A 16,548-nucleotide genomic window follows, 5' to 3' on the forward strand; every position below is an offset into this window, starting at 1 on the left:
TTGTGCAATGAACAGTCGTTATGAGTACTTGTAGCACTTCCGTTCCATCACTTTGTTGAACAGTGTCGACTGATTTGATGAAACAGAGATGATTTTGGAAGAAGCAACTTTAGTTTTCTACGACTTTTTTTCCATTTTATGGCATATGTTAGTAAAGCCCCAAAGAAAAGAACTTTTCCTAATATGGAAAATTCGAAGATAGCTCCATCGTGGAATGGCTATCAAATTAAAAACTTTATTGAAAAAGTTATTTAAAGAATAGTTGGAGCCAGTAACAGTTGGTGGTGCAACTGACTCCATCCTTTTTCTGGGCATAAATAACTTCAGGACACAAGAAACCAAAGCTTTGAAGACCATTTTTGAAATATGATCGTCCTACCAGATGATATGATGATTGGAAGTGCTGTTGGACTCTACAAGGGCAAAGAATTCCATTAAATAAAAACGTAACCTTAAATGATGGATCACTAATTGGGTGAGATTTCTATTACATATATAAACCCGTGAAACACAATTTCTCATCTCATTCCAATGAAATACAAAGTTACGCCGTAAACTGATAAATAACAACTGGCTGAAGATCACTGATTGTCTCAAACCCTTCGTTTTTCCAATTTCCCGTTTTGCTATCGACAAAATACGGAGTGATTCGAATTCCCACTTGGGCAGTTTCATGTTCTGTATAATACATAATCGTCAAAACGTTTTCTTCGTCGCTTAATAACAACCCGCATGGAATATAAAAAACAGTCTGTGGACCTACTTTGGCTACATAACGAGCAATTTGTAGCTGATTAATCCAAGCAAAACAATGCGCATTGCCACTTATACATAATGCAAGTGGCATATGCAAACGTCCATCAAAACTTTCTAATATTTCTGGTAATCGAAACTTGGCTCTCCACCAACCCATTCCTGCACTACTATAAACGGGAAACAGGAAACTAGAATTGTCCAATTTTAAAACGACGTTGGATAAATGACTCGATGACTGAAATGTTTCACTCGATACAAGTGTTGTCATTTCCTGATAATACATGCGAGTATTCTCATCTCCCCTTTGTATATCTTCTCTGCTGTAACGAAAAGGATTGTTTCCAACAATCTGTCCAATCAACTTGTCTTCCAAAGGTATCCCAACGGTATTGAATGGATCTTCCAGTTCTGAAACATTCCTTCCACTTATGTACCAAGCCACCTGTTCCACAGGAATTCCGTGAAAACTTGCCGATAAAAGACCACGAGGATTCCTCACATCATTCACTACAAATGGTTGTCTCCCTTGACCAAAGTTATGTATCAATACTATCACTTGTTGTTGTACATTTTCGAAGACACCGTTATCATTTTTCTTTAAATAGGGAGTCAAGTCGTAATTCATATTGCCAGAATACGAAACGTCCCAAAAATTGACTGCACCTGGACCAACAATATGATGACTATAAGTAAGGTGAGAACCTACACACTTTCCATTACACCAAACCACAGCCAAATGACGACAATTGAGTTTCAAAGTCAACTCATTCTGTAACCATAATCGACGTCCTATATGAAAATTGCATCGGTACAAGCAATGTCCATGAGTAAATAAATGATCGAGTGGATTTCTTTCCGTAGCATAGTTGATTGGTTTCCAAGGAATCATATTCCAGTCTAGATAAGCAGACTGCCATGGACTAGTCCATCTAATGAAAGACGAAGAAGAAGTCGATAAGGAAGACAAAAGGCGCATCTTATCTGTTAAGACACATACAAAACAATAAGGAATATGTTGTTCCACTACACAAGGCATGGGTTGAAACATGACTGGGCATTCACCTTGACGTAGAAAATATATATTTGTATCAGAACAAGTACATGAAATCTGCAATTGACCTTGACTGTCAAAATATAAACGATATGCACCCCAAGCTATTGCTTCAGGATTTCTACTCGTCTCTTCTTGACTTGACCAAATGTCTCTTTCTTGTTCCATCCAGTTACAAGTCACTGTGGATGCATCCGCAGAATTCAGACAAACGAGTCTTATTTGATCTCGAGTCGTTGTTGTTCCATGCTCATTCTCCCGACTTGAAAGTAATATAAAACAAGGTTTCCATACGGATAAGTGATAAACTTGCCCTATTGTTTCTTCTCTACGTACAAGACTCGCACAGTCTTGTCTCAAATGATCGTCATTGATAAAGGTTCCATTTCTAAAAGCCCCAAATGACAATTCTTCAGCAGGAATATTTGTCAAATCTGATGTCTCATCGTCCTCCCTATTTGGATCACAAGTGCCAGAATATTGTCCATCTATACTGCACCATTTTAATATCAACGGCACTCGAGAACGAAATGCAATTCTTCCCACTTCTGGATCCTTCAAAGATAATACCCACAACTCTGTATCCAAATGTTTCATTCGAACAACTATTTGAATACCCGAGATATGAAGGACAACTTTGTCACTCAATGGAATATCACAAGGCACCAACATGACTTGACGAGGTTCGAGACTACAAGTTACTGCTACTCCTTGCAATGCCAAAGTAAACTTTGACACCGACGAAAAATTCCTTAAGAACGCTATTCGAGGATAACAAACTTCATCTTCATGATTGCTCACACTCTTTCTAACCCAACGAGTACAAATAACAACATTGGATAACGAACACTGTACACCATATTCATCAGAACGAGATAACCTTTCCGTTTCTATCAAACCAAAATTGGCAAAAGTTCGGAAAAAAAGATTCACTGCAGCTACTTTCCTTGCTTTGTTAGTAATAAAACCATATTCACGAATACTTGCTGCATAATCATAAGAAGTATAGACTTCGGTATCTCCCAAACAACCATAATTTGTTCCACCATAAAACATATAAATGTTGATCATCGTAATGCCTTGTGCAAGTAAGGAAACCAAAACATTCGAAGTATGATCTTCACCAAAAAATGTAAACATATCATCATAAGTTCTTCTTCTACCCCACTGATTGTACCAACCGCCTTGCGCCTCACAAACTATGACAGGTCCTGATGTTGCAGCTCCACCAAATCCGCTGGTAGTCCTTTCGAGTTTATCAAAAGCACGAGCAAAGCGATGCTTCTTCCAACTCGCATTTCGAAAAGGAACAAAAGTTGCTTCGTGACTCAAACCATTGCCATTGGACATTCTTACGATGGATAAAATGTCTTTTATATCCAATTCAAACAAGGAGCCTTCTCTTTGGTCTCCGTTATCAGGTGGCCATGTAACATACAAATCCATTCCATATAAATCTACACGATAGGAACGGCGTGATGAAGAAATTAACCCTAAACTCCACCAAAGGCGATTCCGCTTTCCGCGAGTCCAAGAACCATCAGGCATAGCATCGTTATGAATGATGGGTGAATACACGCCCATCTCTCTTGCCAATTCTGCTAAACTACGAAGTTCTTTATCCAAACCAATACGAAAGAACGCCAACCATTGCATCAATTCATTTTCTATCTATTCATAATATAAAGCAGTATAAAATATGCCTTGAAAATCTGTTTGACATACTTACCTGCAAAGCAATCACACAACCTCGTGAATGAGTAGCACGCTCATGAGAAACAAGAATAGGTAGAAACTGAGCATACCATTCCTTACAATACTCAAAAAATTGTTGATCCCATCTTTTGATAAATTCCCTGGCAACGTGTCGTATTCTAATTTCCCTTTTAGCGACAAGCCAAGTAGGAAAACCACCACACTGTGTTTCTGCACAAATGTAAGGTCCAGGCGCTGCAATAACAAAAAGATGCAATTCTTCACACAACTGCAAAAGATATTCGATATCTCTATTGCCTTGAAAATCGTAAACACCTTGACGAGGAGAGTGAAAGCCCCAATGAAAGTATATTCGAACACAATTAAAACCCAAAGAACGATATGACTCCAAAATACGTTTCCAACGATTCCTATCTGGAATTCTCCAATAATGAAACTCTGCAGAGAGTATCGGAATAGGTTTTCCTTCAATAAGCAGACAACGACGCGTCCAAGTTAAGTGAGAAGCATAAGTTTCCTTTCTAAAAGCAGACGGCTCATGATTGGTGGAAGTTCTTTCTTTGCTGCAAAAAAATGGACCAAAAGATTGTGACTGTGTAAAGGAAGAAGAGTTGTCAGTCGTCTTTGAGTTCCAAGTGTGTTTGACCATTTCAAAAGTTCACAAAAATGCAAAACTCCATTTCATCGAGGAAAAAGGAGCGACTTGTAACATCCAATGGATATTCAAGTACTTATTTGCATAACAACAGTTGTTAAGCTATTTCAATAATTCAGTGTGATGGTAAAATCTTCATAAACTGAAATGAGATATATTTCAACTATCCTCTTCTGTGCTACTAGAACAGTCAATGAACGTCACAAGTTACGGAATGCATTAGGATAAAAGTTATCCAATACTTTTAGTTGAATACTAAGGAAAATACATCAGTCTTTCCCTCAACATTGTGATAGATACGAAACAATATCGAAACTTGAAAGTCAGCCAACTAGGTACTTTATCATACAATAACAAACATCATTCTACTTGAAGTGAAGCTAACTTTTTCAATGGCTGCCAACAATCTATATAATTTACATCTAAATGCTTTGGATCTAAAGCCCAGTCTGTCAACTTGAGCATGCGACTGGTTTCAAACATAAATGCCAGACTTTCTTCGCCTACACGAGAAGGACTCAATTCCACATTGCTTGCCATTTCAAACGTCACTGCATCCGGTCCATGTGCTGACATCATACTGTGCAATGATGCACTTCCTGGAACAAATCCTTCTGCCTTGGCATCATAAATTCCACGGATCAAACCCTAAAAAATACAAAAGGTTTCCAACTAGTTGCAAAAATGAAAATCTATTACTTACCATATATTCCGTCATACAATTACGATGAAAATACGGCGGTCGAAATGTATGCTCTTGTGTCATCCAACGAGGAGGAAATATGACAAAATCCACAACTGCCAGTCCAGGTACACTGCTTTTGCAAGTCAAAACAGTAAAAATGGAAGGATCCATATGATCATATAGCACGCTGTTGACAGGACAAAAAAGACTCAAATCATATATAAATGGTGCATAATTGCCATGCCAACCCACAACATCAAAAGGAGAATGATCCAATGAAAAGCGGAACAATTTACCTCCGTACTTTTGAATAACTGCAAAAGGCACTTCTTTCTCTTCATAATATGCAACAGGATAAAGAAAGTCTCTCGGTGCGGCCAAGCCATTTGAACCAATCAGTCCAAGGTCAGGTAACTCAAAATGACCAGTATAAACCTGTACAACAAATGTGAGAAAATAGAAGCAAATGATCAATAACGTACCTCACAAATATATCCACGAGCTTTACCATCCAAAAGTTCCACTCGAAACTTCACTCCACGTGGTATGACAGCTATGTGTCCAGGACGTAACGGTAAAAGGCCAAGTTCGGTTTGAATTCGCAGGCCTCCTTCTTGTGGAACAATCAGCCAATCACCATCAGAGTTGAAAAAACACTTGTTTTCCATGCTGCAATTAGCAATATATAAATGTATTGCCACACCTGACGAACAACAACGAGATCAGTTTGAAGCTTTATAAATACAACTTGTCTTACCATCTCTACTAGTCGGTTCACCTTGAGTACCAACAGTAAATAGACCCTGAATAAAATCGGTGGATCTCACCAACATGGAGTAGTCTAAAGGTTTCCAACGTAGCCTTTCCGGTGTCAGTTTGGTTCCCTCTGTAAGAAAAGGAGCTTCTTCAGGTGCTGCCACAACCTTTCCGTGCTTCACACTTGGCAGGATCCGATACAGCCAAGTTCGCAAGTTCTTTTCTGTCAACACAGCAAGAAGTGAGAAGTGACTACAAGAACTGCTTAAATGCCCTACCTCGAGGCATAGTAAAAGCACTTCCAGAGAGTTGTTCTGCATACAACCCAAAAGGACATTTCTGGGGATTATTTTGACCTTTTGGTATGGCTCCAACAACTGCTTCTGTTTCAAAGTAGTTTCCATAACCGGAAAGAAGTGGTATAGTTGAGGTTGGTTTGTCCATTTTAGTAAACGCTGCCGACGAATAACAAAAACTCTATCTCAAAAATGTAAAGCAATGATTGGCTATTTCCTCAAGACTGTCCCTTAGACAATTGTGACCAGCCCTTTCCCCAAAGCCTTAAGCTGCCATCGGCACAACCAACTAAGAGACAAGTATCTGTCAAACAACTTGTCAAAATACCACGGTGAGCTAAGGAAGAAGTTCTCCAAGGATTCCATTCGGTTAAGGAGAGAGACGATTTACGTTGTACTATTCGAATCGTGTCCAAACATTTCATCGTTCTTTTCACACAAAGTAAAGGTATATAAATGACGGTATGTTTGACGTACCTGCTATCCCACAGTTTTCCTTCTCCACAACTACAGCCACTAAAAATGGCCCTTCCTCTGTTTGTTTCAATGCCAAGAGTTTGAATTTCTCCACGATGAACAGAAGCCAACTCTGCAACACAATGACGCATTCGAATATCCACTATAGAGATTGAGCCGTCCATGCCGCCGGTAACTACTTTAGTTCGATCTTCCAATATTAAAATACAACGACCTGTTCAACTTGTAAAGTTTTAGAGCCAACAAAATGAGAAAAGCTTACTTTCTTTTCCGTGATTGACCTTGCAAGTCCACTCAGGCCGTATATCGTAATGAGGAGATCGAATATCATATATTCTTAAGGAACTACCAGAAGCAATAGGTCCTTGTGGAGAGCCAACTACTCCAATCAAATTTCTATCATCTAGAAAAATGGCTTGTGAGGCTCGGCGCTTTCCAAATGCTTCTATGACTACAAGTCATGTGTTAGCATTTCGAAACAAAAGAATCTTTGTCTGCTAAGGAACTGTACCACAGACAAAGAGTATTCAACAAGGATATTCTTACTTAATGGAGAAGCAACAGTACTTCTACCTACTGCTAGAAAAGGTTCATCCCAAATAACGAGTTGACCAGTTGCATGACATGCAACAAGACGTTCACCAAAGGATGAGAATGCTAAAGATGAAACTCGACCCACATTGGGAACCTTCCATTGTCCTAAACAAGATGACTGGCCAAAGTTCCATAATTTAATGGTGCCTTCCATATGTCCTGAAGCATATTTTTGGCGAACTGGATCTGCAGTTACACATGCCACTTGGCCTGCGTACTTCCAAATTCTTTCAGAGGTTTCAATTTTCGTATCATCTCTATCATTCCCACCAGGAAAAGTGGAAACACTAGAAGAACGATGAAGAGATGGTTTGGAAGAGATTTGTTGCAGTTTGGAATAGGGAACAGAGATATCCATCAACCCTCCCAATGTTGCGACAGCTATCCAACAAGGGTCATCACTAGATAAACATAAAGACCGAACTGCCTCATCCTTGTCTCCTTTCCACAAACAGAAAGAATTATATTGACTCAATATATGTGGATAAGACTCTCTGTCCCAATTTTCTTGCTTTAAGAGTCCATAAACTCGATTAGAGATAGTTGCCTAGAAGAGGATATATTACTACTTTATATCATTAAATGCATATAACAGTGCCTACCTTCTCCAGACTTCCTTGTCTGATACCTTCTAAAACCAACCATCCTTCTTCTAACAGTCTTCTACATGAAGCATCTCTCTGATACAAAAAAGACCACAATTGATATAAACTATCCCGCCTGATGGATGAAGAATGGTTGTATGTAGTAAGTGGATATCTTTTTTGAGCCCAATCCTTGTAAAAGCCTTCTACTATTGATTGTGCCTTGAATTCTACATCTACAAGTTCGTTTTCATCATTTTGGTTCTTATTGTGTATCAACAACAAACGCCATTGTGTAAATATATAAATCGATATCGTTTGCTTTAGTAAATAAAGAATTGCTTGTCGCTTGACATCGTTCTCCATACATGCCTTGAAAGAAGAGAAACTTGGCATCCAACTGGCTTCTTCACTTGTCCAAACAGATTGACTCCCATCCGAGTTTGGTCTCAAAGTATGGCTACTCACCACTCTTCTCAAATCTCCAATCATCACCCCAGCTTCTACTTTCGATTGCTTTGCTTCACTCGGAAACCTTAAACTTGGGCAGTTGAACAACAATTTCAACAATGCTTCCACATGAAATATTTGTTCTTCCATTACAGATAAAATATCCATCATCCAACGATAATAATTATAAACAGCTTGAGTTGCTTTCCACAAGTTGAAATCAAACGAAAAATAGTTCATTGGCTTCAACGACTCCATCGTATTTGAAATAGCAACAAACGAGGAAGAATTTGGTAAAAATCTTCCTGATGCTAAATCTTCGATGCACAGTTTCACAAGTTTTCTCAATATGCCATTCCAGGACGATAACCATTTGCACCACCAATCTCGTTTCCATTCATTGTCCAAACAGGCTTCCAAACCAATCCATTCTCTTTCACACCACAAAAAGGATAACAATCGAAGCACTTTTGGTGTCTTCTCTATATTTTTCCATTGTCTAATCTCATTGCATATCCAAACAAACGGAAACAACGAAGGTTGATGAAAACGCAAGGGCAATTTTTTCCACAAGTCATAGCAAACACTTTTGTATTCCTTCAATTCCTCTGAAGTTAATTCTGCTAAACAAGAAACAAAGTGATACCATAACAACTCTAAGCGTTCTTCATCATCAAGAAGGGTTTCCAACGAAATTTCTGTCATTTCAGTGACAGAATAAAAACAACCTAAGCTAAATATAGGATCACATGAGAACCATTGTTTACCATATTCTTTCAACAAACATGGATAAGTGAGTGGTTGTTTGCTTTGTAATTTACGTGTATTGCTCTTTTGGAAATATACGTAGCCAATTTGTTGAAGCATCCAAAATGTCATCCATGAAGAGGGGCTCAAATCAATCCTTGCCATATTTTGAAGGAAATCGGAAACTTTTGCAGTAGAATGCAACAATAAAGGAGTTTGTAAAATAGTATTATATTCATGTCTTTCAATCTTCCACAGATCCAAAGTTCTACTTTGAAAAGCAATCCATATCTCCAAAAGTATCATTTCTTCCTTTTCCAAGACATCGTTGCTGTTGAGTAACTCCAATATTTGACACCTTTGATTATTGTCTTCCCAATCAAACAACAGTCTACTAGCAACTAGAAATAATGATATATCACGTAGTCTGAATAATAGCAATTTGAGTCCTTCAAGTTTCTCACCAGCGAGAATGAACAAAGCACTCGATAGCTCAATTTGATGTCTGGCAAGTGTTACATATGCATTCTTCTTGGCCTTTATTTGCATCTCGGAATTGTCAAAGTCGCCAGAAAAAAATTCCCAAAGACGTTTCATTCCTTTCACTTTGAACAACATAGCTAAAGATTTCGTTCTACCTAGTAGGACATACCTAGAAACCTTTTATAAACAAAAATCCCACACAATCCAAACTACATACCATAAACATGTATCCATAGGATTCTGCTGATGTTGAAAAGATGCTCTAGCACAAGTATCGACAATTTGAGTCAGGTCCTCTCGTCTACTAACCCAATAACCAACTCCATAATAACGATAGAAATACCACAAAGAATCAAAACTTTGTTTATCTCCTCTTGTAGTATTATCACAACAACTTGTCCATTCTTCTGATTGAAACAATATTTCGAATAACAGCTTGTCACAATCAGAAACACAAGCCAATAAAACAATAGATAAAGGAAGTATCGAACATTCGGGAGCTTTCTCATACCAAGCCTTTGAAATCATCAAAAATTTTAGAGCCATTGAATCCAAAGGCAACTCTCTCTTCCAAAGAAGCCAATAACAAGATAACCAATGTTTCCATTTCATTTTCCATTGAAGATTCAGCAAATTATCATCGTTCTCATCTTTTACTAAATACGATAGAGCTTCCTGAAAGTATGCTTTGGCAGATGTTATATCTGAGAATCCATTATATCCGTATTCGACCGATGTTGTAGCGAAATGATTTGACAAAGTAGGTTGGAAATAATAACAAAGCAACCTAGTCCAGTAGAACAATTTAGAAAGCTTTTGAACTCGATTACTTTGATCACTTTTGTAGATAGTAGTGGAAAAAATGTTGGCCATAGAAAATATCACGGAATGTAGATGAAACAACAAACAATCCCATCGATGAAATAAACAAAAACAAAATAAGCTCGAGTCAGGATTCAACCAATCCATCGACTCTTTAGGATGTTCTTCAATATGCATGAATATTTGATGATTACAATACTCCAACCAGCAATCTTGTTCTCCTGTTGTCTTCATAGAAAGATCATGGATTCCTCTATCTTTCAATTTCTCTTTCCCTTTATATAAAGAGACTTCAGAATTAGCATAACAGTAGCTAATGAAACGACATGTATTTGTCAGCCATAGTTCCCAACATAAATACCAGCAAGCGTCCTTTGTATCTCTTATCCATCGAAAACGTCTCAATTCTATTTCTTTGTCATCAACTATATCATCTGAAGTATAAAATGGAGTCCATTTTCCACAAGGATAGTCACCTAACCTTATCCATGTTCGATGTCTGTTATTGCTATAAAGAACGGCCAAAAGGTTGCCCAAACTGTTCAACGTCATATTCTTAATGCAACTGCCATCTTCAGGTTCCAAGGAAAAGCTCCACATCATTATCCAATCATCGATATCATTCAACATGATTTTCTTTCTAAATATCTTCAACTCATACTTCTTCACAAGATATAGATAAAAGTAACCATCTCCTTCTGTTCCTAAAGCACAAGCGCATTCGTTTTCGAACAAATCCCATTCAAACATGTTTGAAACAGTTTCTTGCACAGAGATTTTCAATCTATATACACAATTGGTCACAAATATCCATACTTGTAATACCTCTCTTCCATTCTCATGACACCAATAACTGTGTAAAATAACGAGATTCGTGTTCCATAATATATTATAAAAATCCTTATGAATAGTTACAACAGAGCATTTTCTCTGATGAGACAACCCAAATAAACACATTCGAGGAGGACATGTATCAACAGCTACTAACAAATGTTTACCAGCCATGGGTTCCTTTAAAGTACGACCCAACTGAAATGGAGATACTAAAAAACATGTCCTATAGCTAAATAATCGTGCGACAGGCACAATCATACAAAGGTTATCATCTGCTGCATTCCATACCCAATGTTCATAAGGAGAATAGCTCGTTGATAAGATCCAAACCTTTGGGAAAACATCCTTTTGGAATGAAGGAACTTGTCTTTTCATTCCAGAGCTTTGGATGCATTCAATATTTCCAATATGTCCAAAACTTATGCCAAGAGGAGCTTGGCTTTGAATCATATCGGCAGAGTCCGATATTTGAATACAGTTGTATTGCAAACCAAAAGTATAATATCGAGATCGATGACAACTAACAGAATCAATAACAGAAGGCGGTGACGAAGGATATCTTAAACGAAGTGCTCGTTCATAGACAAGTTCCGGTTCTATTGGCAAATTCGTTTGGTAGACATTCAAAGCCATTGTCTTGGTTTCCAGTGGAACAAGAAGCCCTTTGTGCTCCAATATGCTATCATCTCTCAATGCTTCTAATCTTGCAAACCCAACAAATGGAAGATCATCTAAGCCTCTAACTCTCCATAAATGTGAACAACTACCCACTGTTCGAATAATGAAATGTATTGTTCTCGATAGCTTAAAACCTAACCAATCTCTCACAATAACGGACCACAGGGGATCCATAACAGCCTCTTCAGCTTGACAGTAATAATCCTTCCAGAGTAAGAAGCCAGCAGTAGAAATATTTCTCTTGCCTGCTACATGAGGTGCTCGTAGAACTTGTTTCATCCAGTGAAGACCACCGGTTCTTCTACTGTGTGCAATTTTTGACCAAATACGAAATGTTCCATCTCCATCTACAGTAAGAAGAGCATTTCGACCCATTCCAAATGACTTCCACTCTAAATGTTGGATGCCACTATCGCCTACTTCCAATTCGGATGGACCCAAGGTTTCACAGGACTCAGACATGACATGTAAAAGATTGGTAATCGAGGGTGAAAACCCACTTGTGGAATGACGTCGACCTCTCCAATTACGAGGAGACTTGGGCATCTCAGATTGGTTCTTAAGTAGTTCAATAACACTATCTATACGCCAAACTAGTATTTTCCTACTCTTCCAACCTGCAACTGCAAAAAATTTCCCGTCTGGAGATAACTTTCCATGATATGCTACTATTCCCAGTTGTTCCACAGTCCAATCCAGTAAAACTTCTACTGAAGAGGAGTGTTCTTTCTCCCAAATTTCGTTTTCTTGTGACGACCAGATATTCTTCGAGGAATCTTCGCTCCACTGCCAAATAACCAAACCATTACCAAAAGCAGCCAGTCTTTTGCCACTCCAACTAAGTTGCCGTACCACGGGCAACATTTCATCACTCCCAGTATTTGATATAAATTTCAGTGAATATCGCAACTGCCATCTCCAACCTTTGTTGCTTTTGTGTAAAACCAATACACTTCCTTCTTCCAAGGCTACAGCAATCTATTCCACAAGTAAAAACTTCAACAACAAAGTAAATAACTGATACCTGAAAAGTGGAATGACAAACTGCTAAACACACAATGGTCGAAGGACAATAATATGCTGGTATGGTACAGCTTCGATTTCTCAGATTGACGAAAATCAAATGTTTCCAAGAGGCATAGACCTAGCAGAACGACCGTAAAAATTTATCGTTTTACTTTAAGACAGAAACTACCAGACAGGGTTCAAAGTCACAATAAAATAGGTCATATCCGTTTCTTTCCAAAGTTGCTTTGGAAGCCAACAAGAGACCTGATGTGGACATCCAAATACAATTCTAATGACTTTGAATAATGAGGAGGTAGTGGAATGGATCAGAATAAGTATAGCGGCTCCCGTAGAGGAGCAAAGTGTGCTCGATACTCTAAGGTCATTAAGAATAGATGACTTAGGGAGTATTCTTGAGTTGGAACTTCGAGGAATATTGTTAGAACTGGTAAAAAGAGCATAGTTGGATCGGTGACGATTCTCACCTCTACGCAACTAGGTGTCCCGATCTCTTTCGGAAGAGGTTTCGGAGGAACATTATTTGAAGATATTTCGATTAGTTGACTTGTCTTTGTTGCTTTCCAAGGAAAGTATGGTAGAGCAAGCGACACCATGCCAGTTGTTGGAGGACTTGATGGATACAACTCCCACAAATCAGTGTTGGAGGGTGCTGGACTATTTCGAAAAACATTTGGGAAATTTTCGGTCTCATGAAATACTATTTAAAGGAAAGCTCATCTTTCTACGTGCTTGTATCAGCTTATTACGTAGATATTCAAGAGTATTGGACGCTGAAACTTGTGGTCGCATTATATTGTTATTATCCTCGGCATTTCCGCCTTCCGAACGTTCAGGTGTGAACCTTAAAGGAAACTTTCACACATCGAATACCACTCAGTATGTGAGAGCGGAGGAAGAAAGGGAATACTCGTCGACCTCGGGTGACTGTCTATTGGATTGGAATCTTTACGAAACTTTTTGGAGTTTACAACAATTTTTATCCAATCCAACAGTAGCATATGGACCCGCAGAGTGGAAAAGTTTTTGTAACTCACTATCTAAGGTATTGCAGGTCATGGAGACGGACCCTGTTCGAGAACTTGCCGATGATCCCTTATCCATGACTGAAGTAGAACAAGTATCAGTTGAACAATGCGAACATCAATTGGACTTTGTCAAATATTTGACAAGTCCCTATTTGTTATCATTTCAGTTTCGAGACTCGGTATTTCGAAGATATCATCTTGTACAGTATCTCATTTTTCTGCAGCACATGGCCACGTTGAGGGAAAACTTTGCCTGGATAGGCAGTGATGAGATGGAAGGATTGGTAAACAGAATATTCAGAGTGTTACAAGGCACAAAGCCACAAGGTGAAAGATTTGTGGAGTACATTAAGAGGGTATTATTGCATGAAAGATATTGGTTGAAATGGAAAACTTTGGATAACTGTAAAGCATTTGAACGACCGCCTTGTGAAATCCCTGAGAATTCTGCTGGAGAGAATGACAATATTTTGTGGCGTTCTTTAGAGCAACGTTGGCAAAGACTGTACAATGAAGATCGGGAAAGAAAAACTTTATCGGAGCCTGAAAATAAAAGCATATTACAGATGAGTCGATCTTACTGGTCGTGGAAAACGAAGGAGCAACGAGAAGGTACTTTGAAAGATGCTGGAAGAATAGTTGTGCCAAACATCGACGAAATAATGGACGAACTTAAACGTGACAAAGAAGAAGGGATAGAAGAGGAATTGGCAAAGAAAAACTCTTATAGTTTTGTTTGGAAGTCTCTACGAGTGTTACTTGGAAAAGATTTTAACAAGTTGAATCAAGTTCGGGAGGCAGATGGAAACATAGAAGCTATTCTTCAATGATCTCGAATATTGCAGTGAAACCCTGCGGTTTCCAATGTATATCTCTATACGGCCATATTGTTGTTTGCAGATAAGGCTGATATTAGTTGCTTCAAATGGCACAAAACAATTCAAGGTCCTACTTTTTGCTTTGAACGACATGTGCATCATGGCAATTGTGGCTATTTCATCTTAAATTTCTTTACATATTTAGTTGACTTAAGAAGGAAAGAGCTTATATATGTCCTGAAAATAACACCAGAGAATGACCGCTGTTGTTGTTGTTTTTCCAAAATTTTGAAACTCCAGTTTCTGTTGAAACCAGCAGCAAGTTTTTAAAGATCTTAGATCGACAGTACGATCAGATTGACGCGATTAATGGATTCTATCGATTATTAAAGAATCGCGGTAGTACCATTTATCAATAATGGTTGGTCCTGCACCATGGGTCTCGTAAAATTCTTTCCTGAAATGAGACAAACGAAGCTTTCGAAAACTCTTGGTTATACGTTCTTTTTTTATGAGGTTCAATCTTGTCAGAAAGCTAGTCACAAGACCGAATCAAACGTGCAAGTGAGGAAGCAGCAGTTGAGAAACTAGTGTGCTAAAGAACGCCCAAAGGAGAGGATAAGTTTAGCCTGGTGGTCTTGTTGATGTTCAATATGAAGAAAATATTTTGAAAACCACTCGTAACTAACTATGCCACTCGTTCTTTGAAGCATAAAAGTTTAGCAACATGATAATCTCATTCATCCTTCGTTAATGTTTACAGGAATATGTGTTTTCATGAGCATTGCCACCACTTTGTTTTTCAGTGAAGAAGTTTTATGGAACATTGCCTTTTCTACGCCGAAATTGGGTAGTTCTGAATATCAACAAAATATAACCTTCATTTGAGATTCTTTTCAATCGTTACGAAAGAAATTCTACTACGCTTTTCAGTTCAAATCGAGTCGTAGACAAATAGTCAAAAAATGGCTAGGAGTCACAACTTTCAAACACGAATATTTCTAAAACTTTCGAACATTATGGAATTCACAAGAGTTCCTTTCCAAATTGGAGGGGAAAATATTCCAATGATTTCATTATAAAAGAAAACAAGTCTCTTATAACAAAATATACTCAATCCAGCCAAATTTTTCATTTTTCGATAAACCAAGAATAACATTTCCCCTCATTAAACTTCTTAATCGTCTTCTATTTTGGAAATTTAAAGTTGTATCAGTCGAATTCGTATAATAACGAAAGGAATAGCATGTTCCCTCAACTCCAACAAGAATTTCTTGAAGAACTTCATCAACAGAAAAGAATAAGCCAAAAAATACAAATTATGGGGAATGTTCATTGTAAAGCTTCTTTCACGATGAAGAAAAATGCTGCACGTTTAGCGCCAAAAATCAAATGTATCTTAACATATGATGAAGTCCTTTTGTCAATAGAAATTTCCACGAAATGGAAAGTCCATATGCTTTATCAACTAAGGGCATTATTTCAAGGTGAGCGATTCCTTTCATCACTCAAGATGTCTACTTATAAACGACTATTCTCACAGTCGTCTGGGTTTATACAGAAAGTGTCATGAAATCCAGATGGACAAGGTATTACGAAAGTTTCTTCTTAGTTGGTAATTCCTCAACAACTGTATAGCTTGGATTTGAAGATGTCGATAGCTTTTGGTATCACATGAATAGAAAACGAACAAAAACAAAATCTGTTGTTTCTACTCAGAACCAATGCAGCACAAGTCGATACGAGCATGCTTATTCTTTGCAAAAAATCAACCAGTTTCCTCAAAAAGAAAAATTCACAATCTTTGAAGATGAAGAATCCAAGAATGATAGAAGTACGACTTTAAGTGATACATCGGCAAAAAAGCTACAGAAGACTACACTCCATGACACAAACCTCAACAAGATCCAATATACGTATGAAAAACAAAAAGAGTGTCATAAGGCACGACGAGTGACAGGTTCTCAGAACTTGTTCGATACGGTCAAAGTCTGTTCTGAGACCATTTCTGAAAACCAGGTCTTAAACCATAAAGAAGTGCAGACAAAATGGGTTTCAACACCATCTGAACAGTTGAAGCTTCAAGGACTCT

General features: G+C 38.0%; 4 protein-coding genes across 4 annotated transcripts; 1 reads left to right on the forward strand and 3 right to left on the reverse strand.

Moving 5' to 3' along the window:
- Positions 1 to 5: 5 nt before the first annotated feature.
- Gasu_31140 (beta-galactosidase) lies at positions 6 to 4,200 on the reverse strand. Its single transcript, XM_005705936.1, has 2 exons — positions 3,537 to 4,200; positions 6 to 3,478 (listed from the first exon to the last, which is right to left on the reverse strand). The coding sequence occupies exons 1-2, from the start codon at positions 4,170 to 4,172 to the stop codon at positions 545 to 547; spliced, it is 3,570 nt and encodes a 1,189-aa protein (XP_005705993.1). The 5' UTR covers positions 4,173 to 4,200; the 3' UTR covers positions 6 to 544.
- A 302-nt stretch (positions 4,201 to 4,502) lies between these two features.
- Gasu_31150 (homogentisate 1,2-dioxygenase) lies at positions 4,503 to 6,100 on the reverse strand. The gene is made up of 5 exons (XM_005705937.1): positions 5,898 to 6,100; positions 5,621 to 5,842; positions 5,346 to 5,566; positions 4,882 to 5,298; positions 4,503 to 4,826 (listed from the first exon to the last, which is right to left on the reverse strand). The coding sequence occupies exons 1-5, from the start codon at positions 6,061 to 6,063 to the stop codon at positions 4,539 to 4,541; spliced, it is 1,314 nt and encodes a 437-aa protein (XP_005705994.1). The 5' UTR covers positions 6,064 to 6,100; the 3' UTR covers positions 4,503 to 4,538.
- A 5-nt stretch (positions 6,101 to 6,105) lies between these two features.
- On the reverse strand, positions 6,106 to 12,870 carry Gasu_31160 (transducin family protein / WD-40 repeat family protein). The gene is made up of 8 exons (XM_005705938.1): positions 12,780 to 12,870; positions 12,609 to 12,728; positions 9,468 to 12,562; positions 7,589 to 9,419; positions 6,939 to 7,533; positions 6,655 to 6,843; positions 6,393 to 6,606; positions 6,106 to 6,344 (listed from the first exon to the last, which is right to left on the reverse strand). The coding sequence occupies exons 1-8, from the start codon at positions 12,867 to 12,869 to the stop codon at positions 6,134 to 6,136; spliced, it is 6,345 nt and encodes a 2,114-aa protein (XP_005705995.1). The 5' UTR covers position 12,870; the 3' UTR covers positions 6,106 to 6,133.
- A 10-nt stretch (positions 12,871 to 12,880) lies between these two features.
- On the forward strand, positions 12,881 to 15,133 carry Gasu_31170 (THO complex subunit 1). Its single transcript, XM_005705939.1, has 2 exons — positions 12,881 to 13,040; positions 13,092 to 15,133. The coding sequence occupies exons 1-2, from the start codon at positions 12,885 to 12,887 to the stop codon at positions 14,466 to 14,468; spliced, it is 1,533 nt and encodes a 510-aa protein (XP_005705996.1). The 5' UTR covers positions 12,881 to 12,884; the 3' UTR covers positions 14,469 to 15,133.
- Positions 15,134 to 16,548: the final 1,415 nt, after the last annotated feature.

This window comes from Galdieria sulphuraria, assembly GCF_000341285.1.
Source record: "Galdieria sulphuraria unplaced genomic scaffold scaf_24, whole genome shotgun sequence".
Taxonomy (NCBI): domain Eukaryota; phylum Rhodophyta; class Bangiophyceae; order Galdieriales; family Galdieriaceae; genus Galdieria; species Galdieria sulphuraria.